Below are 14,096 nucleotides of genomic sequence, written 5' to 3'. Positions count from 1 at the left end.
TATAAAAATGAATTTCTAGATTTTATTGCATGTGAACTATAGTTGGTATTAGTGGTCACTCTTGTGTGGGTGACTACGTATATATATATTTACGTGGAATATATATTGGATGGTGTGATTTACTGAGTTATATTTTGAGCATTACCCTTTGGAATATGTGATTTATCTTAGATGTTGCGTTGTCTATGATAATGGGTAATTGAGTAAAGTGCGATAGTTGAGTCGTTGAGATGAATTAAATGAGGAGTCGAGTGAATTGAGGAAAGCAGTCATTCGTAAGGTGAACCTTGGCCCAGGTGACACTTTACGATACAGTTAGAGCTCTAGTCTGTCTGCCGTCATACTGCTTGGGGGATAAACGAGTTATCATATGCCCTTGGGTATGACATGACATACTGAATGGGGTGATTAATATAATTAATCATAAGCCTGTAAGTATGATATACTGAATGGGGTGATTAATATAATTAATCATAAGCCTGTAAGTATAATATACTGCATGGGATGATTTATATAAATAAATCATAAGCCTGTGAGTATATATTGAGTAAGAAGTGGTTTATTATTGAGTAGTCATGATGAGATGTGAGTTGATTGATGCTTGAAGTGATGTTGTACACTTCAATTCTTATGCAAAACAAAATTAAAATGTGCTTGAGTTGATTGCGTTACTTTAAATCGTGCAATCCTTTCATTTACTCATACGAGCTTTGCAAAAAGCTTACCGGGTTTGTATTGTTGCAATCCCGGTACACTATTCAAACGGTGTAGCGGGTAATCCTGCAGGTCAGGAGAATCAGGGCGGTGATCGAACGGGTTAGAGTATTTGTTATAGTTTTACAGCATTTGTAATAGTGAGGCGAGTTAAGCTCATTGAGCCTTACAATTTGATTTGGTGAGAGTGTGTTGTAATAATTAACTTGAGGATTTGATTTATTGTAATATTGAGAGGTGTGAAGTGTGGTTGTTTGTGAGAAAAAAATTCAGGACGTTTATTCTATTAAGTTGTATAATTCATGTTTCGGATTTTAATTGTATTTAAAATTCGGGGCGTGACAGAATATACACACGGTGTTTTCTGTTTTGGCTACTAGAGTGGAGGCTCAATGCAAAAAGCCAGATATGTCTAACTACAAAGTACAAAGTACAAACTGTTGAACTAGTTAATATGGGAATCCTCCACAACTGAATTAGTCCAAATATGGAATCCACAACTGTTCAATATTGGAATCCTCCACAACTAGTTCAATATGGGAATCCTCCACAACAATCATTCAATTTTATTTATTTATTTATTATTATTATTATTATTATTTTAAACATTACTCAACAGACCACATTCAGTAGTTAATTATAATAATTTAAACTACAAACTCTCAACACCACCAATTGACAAGAAAAGCAGACCATCTGCTTTTCTTTGCCTTTCACAATGTTATTTTTCTTGCTTTGATCGATTTCTGTAAATATTATGTTTTAACTTTTACGATATAAGCATGTATGACGGTTGAAGCTAGGGTTCTTAATTTGAAGTACTACAAAGCAATCAAGTACGTAATGACCACATAAAAAGGGAATAGGACAAGAAGTTAATTATTATGGCAATATGGAATAGACATATAGCTAGCATGGTGTGAATGGCAAACAGTATATGAACTTGCTGTTGAAGCAAGATAAATGCAAAACAATAGCAAATATTGTCACGCATTATAAGCACCCGAAAAGAAGAAGCAAAGGAATGGGGCTGGGTACGTTGATCGATCACCTGATGCGCGCTATACGTACTACTTGTAACAAATTAACAGCTAAATGAATAAGTTTACGCAAGGTCAATTTGGTTAAGAAAAGAGGAGAGCTAAACCTAATTATGAGAAAAGCAATTTATCCCTTCAAGTCTAAGTTCATAACATCATATATAGCAACCTACGTAACGACATTTCGGCGCCGTTTGCTTCCTTGCTTTAGGGCGCATATTTTTGTTACAAGCCCAAATTAATGACCTAATAAAACATACTCTCTCACCTCACCTTATTTTAAGCCTATAAATACCCCCTTCAACCGTTTCAACTTCCTCACAATCAACCTGCTTCCGATACCCACAAGGCCTTCTTCCAACTCCACCCATCATTAGCCTCTCCAGTATTTTCTCAAATTATTTAAGACATACCGTCTTTCTTTCTCATTTTCAATCGATTATCTCAGCAAATCGATCAACTAGTCAGATGGCAAACCACAAATGGCAAACCATATTCCTATTTATTTTCATCAACTCCGCCATGGCCAAGGCAGTCACTTACAGCGTGACCACCTTAGGAGCCAAACCAGATGGCAAGACCGACTCAACTAAGGCCTTCCTTTCTGCATGGGCTAAAGCTTGTGCCTCGGTGAAACCCGCCGTGATTTACGTGCCGGCAGGGAGGTTCTTGCTCCGCAATGCCTTGTTCAGCGGACCATGCAAGAACAGCCGCATCACCTTCCGCATCGCCGGCACCCTCGTTGCTCCGTCCGATTACCGGGTCATCGGAAATGCCGGTAACTGGCTCCTCTTTCTGTACGTCAACGGAGTCACCATTTCCGGAGGAATTCTTGACGGTCAAGGCACTGGTTTGTGGGCTTGCAAGAACTCCGGCAAGAGTTGCCCCACGGGAGCCACGGTAAGCAATTAAGCACCATAATTACTTCTCCAATCTAATTAAACTTGTTCTTTAATCAGGGCTAACATTGTTTATTCACACATGCATGCAAGAATGCCTCATATTATAAGAAAAGTTGAAGAGTCCATCTGAATTCCTCTACAGTACCTTTTACGCATCGGGTAAAAAGTTGAATAGATTAGTGGGCAGGATTGAGTGATTGACTAATTAAAAGCATGATTACTGTTAATTCTTACTGCTTCTTTCGCATTCTAGGTCACCAAACTGGTCATATATATGCATTGGTTACGTGTGAGTTTATAGTTTTCTTGGGAATGGAATATATAGACAGGTAACCGTTTTACTAGCTTAATTTAAGAGCATTATTCTCCTTGCTTTACTGATTAAAGTTGAGGATTTTGAGTTAAACTTACAAATGAGTGTTATATATATTGAAAGTTGTTATTTGATTCTTAATCTGGAGATAATCCTACGATCCCTGTGAATTAAGTATAAAGCCATAAACCATGCACTGATGCATGCATATGATCCCAATACCCTCTCTTCCGTCCATCACTCGCACAATTTTTCTCCTGTATCTCTGCCATTGATAAGTTATCAGAACAAGAAACTTTGATAAATATCCAATGCATGTGCTTATAGCCTGCTTTTCAATATTAGTAGTGAAAATTTCAAAGGTCAATGTACTATAAATATAATTATTGGTTGCTTAAAGAATGGATGCTTACTTAGCATGAATTATGTTGTGCATTAATTAACTAATATCTCGGTTATATGCAGACATTGAGTTTTTCCAACTCCAACAATATTGTGGTTAGCGGATTGGTATCTCTAAACAGCCAAATGTTTCACATAGTCGTTAACGGTTGCAACAATGTGAAAATGCAAGGGGTTAAAGTATCGGCCTCAGGCAACAGCCCTAACACCGACGGTATCCATGTTCAAATGTCATCGGGTGTTACCATTCTCAACTCAAAGATCTCTACTGGTGATGATTGTGTATCAATTGGTCCCGGCACTTCTAACTTGTGGATTGAAAATGTTGCATGCGGACCGGGTCATGGAATTAGGTACTTAAACCTTAAAGATATCCATACATATCATGAGTACTAAATTATATTTTTGTGAGACTTTTAGGGTTTGAAAGTTTCTAAGTTTTGGTATGGTTGTGGTGCAGCATTGGGAGTCTAGGCAAAGACCTACAGGAAGCTGGTGTGCAAAATGTAACGGTGAAAACAGTGACATTTACCAATACTCAAAATGGTGTGAGAATCAAGTCCTGGGGGAGGGCTAGCACTGGATTTGCCAGGAACATTCTTTTCCAACATGCTGTCATGATTAACGTTCAAAATCCAATCGTCATCGATCAACAATATTGTCCCGACAAAAAAGGCTGCCCTGGCCAGGTAAGACATCATGACCCAACTTTCATCAGATATCGGCCACACCCACAACACCTTTGTTGTTAATAAGCATGAGATCGATCTGACCCAATATGTAATGCAGGTTTCTGGAGTTAAAATCAGTGATGTGACATATCAAGACATTCATGGCACATCGGCAACAGAAGTTGCAGTGAAATTCGATTGTAGTTCAAAGTACCCATGTAGCAGAATCAGATTGGAGAATGTGAAGCTCACATACAAGAACCAAGGAGCTCTAGCTTCTTGTAGCAATGCTGGTGGAACATCTGCGGGTATGGTGCTGCCTACAAGTTGTCTATAGTGCTTGGGGCAAAAGGAAGAGATCGAATTAAGTAGATTATACCCTAGAAGATCTTTAGTGTGTGTGTGTAGTAGTTGATTGTTTGAACGAATTGAAGTAGTAGTTGCTTTGAGCCTGTGGCGCTGGCAGCTCCGATCCTATTATTTGTTTGATCGAGCTTCCTCTGTAGCCTGGCCTTGCAATGAGCTGCGAGCTAGTTACTTAATAAGTTGTCTTAGTCTAACCGCTTTGGTGGTATTTGTATTGGATCTTGATTGTTTTGATCGATGTAAGTTTTTTTTTTCCCTCACTTTTTTGTTTTTTTTTGTTTTACGATATATAAACTAGCTAGATGAAGCGAAGTTTATGATACAATAAAAATGACATGAATTCAACAAAATTATAGGTAAAGACGGACGAGTCATGCTTTGAAAATTGATAACAAAGTGATTAGATATGATGCATATTCATGCTTTGAACTTATATCACATGTAGAATGTTCACCTCTCACCTGGATTCTTTGAAAGTGCAAAGAACCCTCCTCCATTTCTGTCTCTCCCACTTTAGTTTTCTTCGTTTTTGCTTTCAATGGTAAATGTGACTTTAGAAATCAAGTTTAGTTGGTTGTTTATTGACTGGCTTAATGTCCCTGTTCTGCAATTTTCTTTTTCTTTTCATTTATTCTTTAATTTGAGAGTTTACCTGTTCCAAATTCCAATGTGAACTTCTTCTGCATAAAATTTGTATTTTCTGATATAATTGTATGTTTTAAATTACGACAACCGAGTTCGTCAGTTACTCAGTTTAGCTGGTTAGTAATCTAAAATGAGGAAGAAGATCGGAGTGATATCCATTCGCTTGAAGGGTATTAAGAGTCGCCGGAGGACCCTAGCTAGCTTTGAAGTACCCTCATTAACGAGTTAATGGAACTTGAACAAAGTGTCTTGTGCTGTTTTTTTCCGCATGCATAATAGCACTCACCAAGACTACTAATGAATAATGTTGACTAATTACTTTTTTTTTTTTGAGAGAAAATAGGTCAGCCCTTTCATTAGATTCAGCAAGCAGTACAAAAACGAAACACCCCTATGGGATCGACAGAAAGCAATCGTTCCTTAGAACCTCAAGAAACCCTATTCTAGAAGAATAAAATCCCAAAAAATCCCGAGTACACCCACCTTTTAGGAAATCCACGCACCATTATTTTAACAAAAACCAAGAAACCTCGAAGCAGACATAAAAGGGAAACAACTAAGGCACTGGTTTTTGCGACCCAAGCAAAAATTAAACAATACTATGGGTCATAAAGACACATTCCATCCTAACCCACAACAAAGGTAGATTCCCACTCCATAGTCCAGTGAGCCCAAGAAAAAAGCCCACAAAGCATTCCAAGGCCCAAGGGGCCCAGTCCATCCACAGTTTGAGTGGAGCAATGGAGACAACGGCGTTGCCGCCGCACCAACCACCACCTCCACATCCATCGTGCCCGTCCATGCAGCCATTTCTGACTCCGTCATCAATAGCCACCTCGCCCCAGTCATCACCACCAGACGTCGAATCCAAACCAAGGCCAGCATCCCCTATAGCAACGCCGACATCACGAGCCGCACCACCAGTCCACCACAAACCATCGCTGGTCTTGCCTCCATGCTCCCCATCGTTATCACGACGCCACCACTCAGATCGGGAAACCTGAATACCATAGCCACCAGTGCAGCCAACTTCGCTGTCGCCCAACATGGTAACAAGAAGGGGACACCAATGCTGCGACTGCTGCCTCCAACCCATCACTCCAGGCTCCCTACCACCGTCGGAAGTCAGACGACCCCGATCCACAACCCAGTCGGGCCGATCTAATACAAACCCTACCAGAACCACACCATCAGAGCACGGCCTCAGATCAGCCACCCAAACATCAAACCTACCATTCCAAACAGCAACCCCAGGGAACCCACACCAAGGCGGCCGCGATCCAAGATCCAAACCGATGCCAAGATCCAAACCGATGCCAACCGGTCGACCACGATCCACGATCCAGACTCGCCGATCCGCCTTAAACCAATATAGCTCCACTCCCTTGGAGCTCGGCTTCAGATCAGCCATAGCCCAACCAGCACCCCCAGACATCCCCATCCAAGGCGGAACACCTAGCGCCAGATCGAAAACAGCAAGAAGAAATAGAGAGGTAGCCACAAGGCTAGCAATGGCCATGACCAAAGAGGTCTGGAAGGTTTGAGAATTTTGTCGATGGAGGAGGCCAACGATAACCCTAGCAGAGCACTAGGTCATTCTGATATGTATGTTGACTAATTACTTTGACCCAACTAATAATAAGCTAAGTAATTTGATCATATATGACGTCCCTACATTAATTCATCCTTTGAGGATTCATTCATTCTTTTTCTTTGAAAGTTCAAGGAACCTTCCAAGTTCTATTCATCCTTCTACGACCTTCAATGGTTATACTCTCTGCTAATTTGTTATCTGACTATTCATTTGCATCTCATAGACTGACCTTCACTTTCCTGGAGAGTTTATTTCATATCTGTTACTTGTGATGTGGTTGACTTGGTTATGGTAAACGGACTTTTGCTATGTTGACTTGGTTATTCAGTCGTTGCTCCCGTCTTTCATTCTAGTGTCCTCGCGCGTTTTCCACAACCCTTTTCCTTTTGCTTATATGTGCTCAAGGGAGTTCAATGATGTTGATAAAATCTCACACGGCAAGGATGCCTGTCAAGAAAGCAGCAGAAGAAGCCTTGCTTATGCTCATGCTTCTGCTATTTGTTTGGTCACTAGCACTGGGTACATTTACCTTTTGTTATGCTGAAGAAGATCATCCTAGTGACATCAGTTGCTTGAAATCTATTAAAGAGTCGTTGGAGGACCCTTTGAATTCCCTTGGCAATTGGAACTTTAACAACAGCACACAAGGTTTTATCTGCGAGTTTAGCGGGGTTGAGTGCTGGCACTTTCATGAGAACAAAGTCCTCAACCTCAACCTCTCCAGCATGGGGCTTAAGGGCAACTTCCCTCGGGGAATCGCAAACTGCCAAAGCATAGTGCAGTTAAACCTTTCCCACAATCACCTCTCTGGGCCAATCCCATGGGACATATCTGATTTGCTTTCCTATGTGACCAGCCTTGATCTCTCCAACAATAACTTTTCTGGTCAAGTCCCAGAGAGCCTAGCCAACTGCAGTTTTCTTAATATACTTGGCCTTGACCACAACGGACTTACTGGTGCACTACCAACTCAACTAGGCATGCTTTACCGGATCAAGATTTTGAGGGTCAATAATAATCTCTTGTCGGGGCCAATTCCTCCATTTTCCTATAGTCATTATATTACAGGGGAGAGTTTAGCAAATAACAAAGGACTCTGTGGGTTTCCTTTGGAAAGTTGCGATAACAACAAAAGGATATCGTATGTTCATTCCTGCAAAGTTCCCTTCGGAATTGGTTATGCGCTTTCATTCATAGCCGTGTTTGTCTCATGTTGCGTGCCATGGGTAGAAATTAAGATGGAGACGAGGTGGATAGTATTCTCTCTACTAGAGAAGAGAAACAAGAGAAAACAAGCTCATCATAATCTGATCAAATTTGGAGCTGAAAAACAGGTTTGCTTGCTCTCCTCTCTCTCTCTCTCTCTGTTGAATTACTTGCCTGGCTACTGGCTAGTTTACTCGAGTTTATTGCATTTAGAATAGATATCATATTATTTAAACAATGCTTCACAATGATTTTCCTTTTCATTTTTAAAGACACATATGTACAAGCATCTGTAGAAAAAGTAATGTTATTACTATTTTGTTCAACAGTGAATGTATAATATTTCTGATATGCAGTAACATAACTTTTGTAATTTGGTCCACAGTTTGGCAGGTTTGAAAGGACAATAAATAAAATGAGTTTTACAGAACTGAGTAAAGCAACTGGCAACTTCGGTTTGGACAATGTTATTGGATTTGGAAAAATGGGGACTATGTACAAGGCCAAACTTTCAAATGGTTGGTTTCTTGCAGTTAAGAAGTTGCATCATGACTCTGAACAATCTGAGAAGCAATTCATATCAGAGCTACTGGCTCTGAGCAGATTGAGGCATGTAAACTTGATTCCCCTGCTCGGATTCTGCATACAAAACAATGAGAAGCTTCTTGTGTACAAATACATGTCAAACGGAAACCTCTATAATTAGTTGCACCCAGTGGCAGATGCTAATAAGATTTTGGAATGGCCTTTGAGGGTTAAAATCGCCATTGGGGTTGCAAGAGGCTTGGCATGTCTCCACCACAACACCAAGTTCCGAATAGTCCACCGCAGCCTAAGCTCAAACTGTATATTGCTTGATCGTTATTTTGAACCCAATATATCCAACTTTGGACATGCAATCATCTCAAACCGAGGAGGAGTAATGTTTTTGTGCTCAAGTGACAGTGAGTCAGGGCAGTTTGTTAACAGCGGTCTGTGGGAGTCAGATTTTGTGAAGAAGGATGTGTATGACTATGGAGTTGTGCTTGTTGAGCTAATCACAGGAAAGGAGCCTATAACTACCGGTTCATCAAACAGTCTGCACAAGACTTTGGTTGAATGGATTGATCATGTTTCAACTAGCTCATTCATTTTCAATGACGCCATTGATAAATATCTGATTGGGCAAGGGTTTGATGAGGAGATCATTCAGTTTCTTAAAATTGCATCTGACTGCGTTCAGCCATATCCATTTCAGAGGTCAACAATGCTTGAAGTATACAGAAGACTCGGCACAATTGGGCAGAAATATGACATTACATGTGATTCTGGATTTCTGATATAACTTGGGAACAGCATCCAGTACGGGTCGGCAAAGAACTTGAGCACTAGAATAAACAAAACAGGGAACTGTAATTGTTGTTAATTTTCAATTAGTTTGGAAAGCTGAATGTGTAAACTATCATTGAGACTGATAAAAAAAATGTTGCAGTGTATATTATGAGTCTCTAACTAGTAACTACAATGTATGATTTGTGTTGGTGGTGAAATGGTATGTCTGCTATCAAACTATATATCCATATCAGCTAGTCACTTGCGATTATTTTCAGTCATTTTCTGGTTAACTGATACTGTATCAGTTGATTTAGTTCTAGTTTTTCTGGCATGGGTTCAATATCAATAAAGGAAAACCACTAGAACGTGTATGAACAGTGATGAGTTTCAATTCTAACAAGTTTATTTTTTCAAGCCTAGACATCGACACAGGCTACAGAAGAGACAATGCATGAACCCTTTTGATTCGAAATAGAAAATTCTGAGACCCGTGCACTCTATATCATGTGCACTTTGATGGTTCATTACTGTGACACAAGTAATTAGTAGAAGAACATTAACATCTCACCAATTCTGGGCACCCATTTCTCTTCTGAATCAAACCATATAGATCCTCCTCTCAGTTTTCCCACAAAACCCATGTTATCAAATTTCAAACATACCCACTTATGAAGGTCAAAGATCATAGCTTTGCATTGGGTTTCAGTCTAGTTGCCCGAGCCCATTGGCCTTGGCAGAGGCGACAGAGACTTGAACGACGACGCAGAATCGGAAGGTGCCGCCATTGATTGGACTTAGTCGTCGGCTGGGTGGACTCGATCGGTAACATCCAATCAATGTGAGAACTCGCCGCTTGTGTAATTATTGTGTAATTTAATATTAGAAAATTGTGAGAACAAGCCACTTGTCCGAGTGTGGCTGACACCCCCCTATAGATTGAAGCACACCAGAAAACAGAGACGCAAAGCAAAGCAATAACGCAATGGCGGAGTTTGAAGTGAAGAACAAGCAAGTGTTGTTCAAAAACTATGTCGAAGGCTTTCCCAAAGAGTCGGACATGATGGTTACAGATGCTTCCACCATCAGACTCAAAGTTCCGGCAGATGCTCCCAATTCCGTTTTGCTCAAGAACCTCTACTTGTCCTGCGATCCAGTCATGCGCATCCTCATGAGGAAACCTGGAGACGAAACTTCATCTTATTTTACGCCCTATGCCCCTGGCTCCGTATGTAATCATTCCTTCAATTCTCTCTTTACTTAATTGCGCTCTTCAATTTTCCTTTAATTGTTTTTCCTACCATATAAAATTTTGGGGTTTTCAGTTTCAAGACTCTCTCTTTTCATTTATACCATATAAAATTATCAACCTTCGATTCCAATTTTCTTCTTTTATCCTGAACTTGATTATATCCTAGTTACTTGGTACTTTTTTAAAGCATTGACTGGTAGTATATATACACTTTCAGTTCTCAGTCAAGTTGATGTTATATCCAGTGTTAGAGATTATAATGGCCAAACAATTCTAATGGTTATTAATTAATGCAGCCTTTGAGTGGGTATGGAGTGGGTGAAGTTGTAGATTCTGGGCACCCAGACTTTAAGGAAGGTGACCTTGTCTGGGGAACAACCAAATGGGAACACTACACCTTAATCACACAACCAGAAAGCCTCCATAAGATACATTGTACCTCCAGAAAGCCTCCATAAGCCTCCATAAGTGTATATTAAAATTTAATTAGTTGATACATCTTACTTTAAATTATTAGTTGAAATATTTTGTTGATAATTATACTTTAAATTATTAGTTGATATATTAAAATTTAGTTGATAATTATACTTCAAATTAGTAGGGCTGGGAATTGCATACCGGAAAACCGAGACCGAATCCGACCGATCCGGGCCGATACCGATCGGCTCGGTCTGCAACTTCAATTCCACAGAATACCGACCCGACCCGAACCGAATAGCAGCTAAACGGGTCGGCCTCGGTATGGGTCAAATACATACCGTTTTGACCGACCCGACCCGATTTTCTTATGCGACGCACGACTTGTCGTTGATTTCAGCCCTAAAAGGCTAAACGCGTTCTACTTCTGGTCTTCTGCCGTTCTCAAACTCACCCAAACCCTAAAATCCTAAATCGAGCCTCTCTCCTCCATCGAAGACTCCCAGCCTCTCAGCCTTTCACTCTCGCAGTCTCACGCCTCTCTGCTCTCCTCCATCGAAGACTCTCAGCCTGTCAGCCTCTCACTCTCACAGTCTCACTCCTCTCTGCTTACCTCCATCGAAGACTCTCAGCCTCTCGAAGAACCGAGACCGAAACAACAGCTCTACCTACTCGATCCAAGTCTCCTCCATCGAAGACTCGAAGGCTCTCGCTCTTCTCTCACTCCTCTACTCCATCGAAGATCGGAAGCTGTGGCTCTTCTCTCACTCCTCTCTGCCCTCCTCGAAGATTCGAAGGCTCTCACTCCTCTCTGCCCTCCATCGAGGAATCGATTCTTCAACTCGTTTCTTCAACTCGATTCTTCAAGCCTCCCACTCCGAATCGATGGGAAAACTGGGAGTAAGTCTCTCACTTTCTGAGATTTTTTTTTTGAATTTGTGGGGCTGATTTTGAAATGGGTTCTGTTTTTTTTTCATTGGATTTGGGTGTGGATTTATGTAAAGTTGGTGGCTTTGTGTATTTTGGGGTTTGTTTAATGATGGGTTTTGCTTGGACTATGTTTTGGGGATCGAAAGTTTGTTGCTTTTGTGGTTTATTTGGTTAATGTGACTACTGACTAGGAAATTTGGATTATGAGCGTTTTGGAGCTATGTAAAGTTGGTTGGTTTGCGTATTTTGCTTACCGGACTGTGTTTTGGTGCTATAAAGTTGGTTGCTTTGGGGATTATAAGTATTTTGGAGCTTTATGATGTTGCTTACTTGACTGTGTTTTGGCTAGAAAAGTTGGCTGATTTGAATTTGGGATTGATTTGAATTTGGGATTGTGTAGCAGCATGATTGTGTAGCTTGATTTGAATTTGGGGTTCTGTTTTCATGTAGTACATTGATTGTGTAGCAGTATGATTGTGTAGCTTGATTGTGTAGCTTGATTTTAGTAGTGAAATTTTAGTTCATTATATGCAAACTGCAAAGAGATTTGCATGTTTATATGTAATCGAGTAACCTGACTGTTGTGTAATTTACTTGTTTCAGTTTAAAAACAGTAAGAAGAATAAGAAAGCTCAAGGACAGAAAGAAGGAGATTCTAGTCTAGTTGTTTCTTCAACTGGTACCTCTCCCTCAATCCCTGACAGAGCTGAAGAAGATAATGCAGATGGAGGAGCTCCAGCTTCCGCATCTGACAAGGTTAGTAACAATCCTCGAGCTGATAGAAAACGTAGTTGGGTGTGGGAGCACTTTAAGGAATATAAAGATGTAAAAGTCACTAAAGTAAAGGGTCAAGAAGATATTGTAGAAGAATTTAGGAGGGCTAAGTGTATATATTGTCCTAAGGGTCCTCTAGGAGACTATGCTTGTGATCCTTACAAAAATGGGACTCAAGGGATGATTAAGCACATAAACAAATCATGTAAGTATTATCCCGGAAGGAGAGCGATAGATAAAAATCAGAAAGTGCTTGCTGGTGATAAAAGTAAGGGTAATTCTATGAAAATGGTTGCATTTAATCCTCTTGAAGTTATGAAAGCATGTGTTGAAATGGTTGTAGTTGATGAGCTTCCTTTTAGCTTCGTTGAAAAGCAAGGGTTTAGGCATTTTTGTCATGTTGCAGTGCCAATGTTTAAGGTCCCTTGTAGGAAAACTTTGGTTAAAAATTTTCTTACATTGTATGATAACACAAAGAAGAAGTTGAAAACTGATTTAGCACACTATAGGGTCTGCCTAACCACTGACACTTGGACAAGTGTTCAAAATTTCAACTACATGGTGCTAACAGCCCACTTTATTGATGATAAGTGGGAAATGCATAAGAGGATAATCAATTTTTGCACTATTTGTAATCATAGTGGGAATTCCATAGGTCTTTTGATTGAGTCATGTTTGCTTCAGTGGGGGATTAGCAAGGTTTTAACCATCACAGTAGATAATGCAGCAGCCAATAAGTGTGCTATTGAGTTTGTTAGGTCCAAACTTAACAAAAGAGAAAAACCAGAATCAATCTTAGAGGGTAAGTACATGCATGTTAGGTGTACTGCCCATATTTGTAATTTGATTGTTGGTAGTGGGTTGAAGAGACTAAATAGATCAGTGTTGGCCATTAGAAATGCGGTGAAGTTTGTTAGGTCTTCACCAGCAAGGTTAGATAGTTTTAAGGCATGTGTAGAACTGGAACAGATCCCTTGCAGAGGATTGGTTGTTATGGATGTTCCCACGAGGTGGAATTCAACATTCTTAATGTTGGAAGCTGCCTTGAAGTTCAAAGCAGCCTTTGCAAGGATGGAGGAGCAACCGGACAGCGGCTTTTCAGCCTATTTCAAAGAGCCTGAGGAAGAGTATGATGAGGATGGAAATTTGGTTCCAAGTAAAAGCAAGAGGCCTAGAGTGGGGCCTCCATCCGAGGATGAATGGGATAAGGTGGAAGTGTTTGTGCAGTTTCTTAGGGTATTCTATGAAGTAACTCTAAGAGTTAGTGCAAGTAATAGGCCCATAATCCATACCACTTTTCATGATGTGTTGTCAATCGAATCGGAGATTAGCAAGCTCTTCATAGAACCTGAAATTGCAACAGGTTTGGACACCCAGAAGGTTTTGAGTGATATGGCAGAAAATATGAGGTCCAAATTCATCAAGTATTATGGTGGCTTTCGGGAATTGAATCCCTTGGTGGTGTTTATGGGGCTGATCCTTGATCCTAGATTCAAGCTAAGGCATGTAACTCATCTTTTGACAAATGAAGGGTTTGCATTGGCAGATGTGCAGGCTAA

The 14,096-nt window shown here is 40.3% G+C and overlaps 3 protein-coding genes and 1 pseudogene across 3 annotated transcripts; all 4 read left to right on the top strand.

The window, feature by feature from the left end:
- The first annotated feature begins 2,109 nt into the window (after positions 1–2,109).
- Positions 2,110–4,569, top strand: LOC133708568 (polygalacturonase-like). Its single transcript, XM_062134047.1, has 4 exons — positions 2,110–2,654; positions 3,435–3,724; positions 3,832–4,060; positions 4,161–4,569. Exons 1-4 carry the CDS (start codon positions 2,223–2,225, stop codon positions 4,377–4,379), a joined length of 1,170 nt encoding a protein of 389 aa, XP_061990031.1. The 5' UTR covers positions 2,110–2,222; the 3' UTR covers positions 4,380–4,569.
- Positions 4,570–7,097: 2,528 nt separating this feature from the next.
- LOC133708558 (probably inactive leucine-rich repeat receptor-like protein kinase At5g48380) lies at positions 7,098–9,349 on the top strand (annotated as a pseudogene).
- Positions 9,350–9,694: 345 nt separating this feature from the next.
- Positions 9,695–10,889, top strand: LOC133708608 (2-alkenal reductase (NADP(+)-dependent)-like). Its single transcript, XM_062134074.1, has 2 exons — positions 9,695–10,392; positions 10,713–10,889. Exons 1-2 carry the CDS (start codon positions 10,150–10,152, stop codon positions 10,872–10,874), a joined length of 405 nt encoding a protein of 134 aa, XP_061990058.1. The 5' UTR covers positions 9,695–10,149; the 3' UTR covers positions 10,875–10,889.
- Positions 10,890–11,718: 829 nt separating this feature from the next.
- On the top strand, positions 11,719–14,096 carry LOC133726857 (zinc finger BED domain-containing protein RICESLEEPER 2-like). The gene is made up of 3 exons (XM_062154501.1): positions 11,719–11,733; positions 12,367–14,039; positions 14,084–14,096. Exons 1-3 carry the CDS (start codon positions 11,719–11,721, stop codon positions 14,094–14,096), a joined length of 1,701 nt encoding a protein of 566 aa, XP_062010485.1.

This window comes from Rosa rugosa, chromosome 1, assembly GCF_958449725.1.
Source record: "Rosa rugosa chromosome 1, drRosRugo1.1, whole genome shotgun sequence".
NCBI classification, from domain to species: Eukaryota; Viridiplantae; Streptophyta; class Magnoliopsida; order Rosales; family Rosaceae; genus Rosa; species Rosa rugosa.
This window is presented reverse-complemented; position numbering and strand designations above follow the sequence as displayed.

What these genes read in the sequence shown, in the direction of transcription:
- LOC133708608 (XM_062134074.1), top strand. Translation starts at nt 10,150, where the DNA reads ATGGCGGAGTTTGAAGTGAAGAACAAGCAAGTGTTGTTCAAAAACTAT. An exon ending in CGCCCTATGCCCCTGGCTCC is followed by an intron (nt 10,393 to 10,712) that starts GTATGTAATCAT and finishes TAATTAATGCAG; the next exon opens with CCTTTGAGTGGGTATGGAGT.
- LOC133708568 (XM_062134047.1), top strand. Translation starts at nt 2,223, where the DNA reads ATGGCAAACCACAAATGGCAAACCATATTCCTATTTATTTTCATCAAC. An exon ending in GGACCGGGTCATGGAATTAG is followed by an intron (nt 3,725 to 3,831) that starts GTACTTAAACCT and finishes GTTGTGGTGCAG; the next exon opens with CATTGGGAGTCTAGGCAAAG. An exon ending in AAAAAGGCTGCCCTGGCCAG is followed by an intron (nt 4,061 to 4,160) that starts GTAAGACATCAT and finishes TATGTAATGCAG; the next exon opens with GTTTCTGGAGTTAAAATCAG.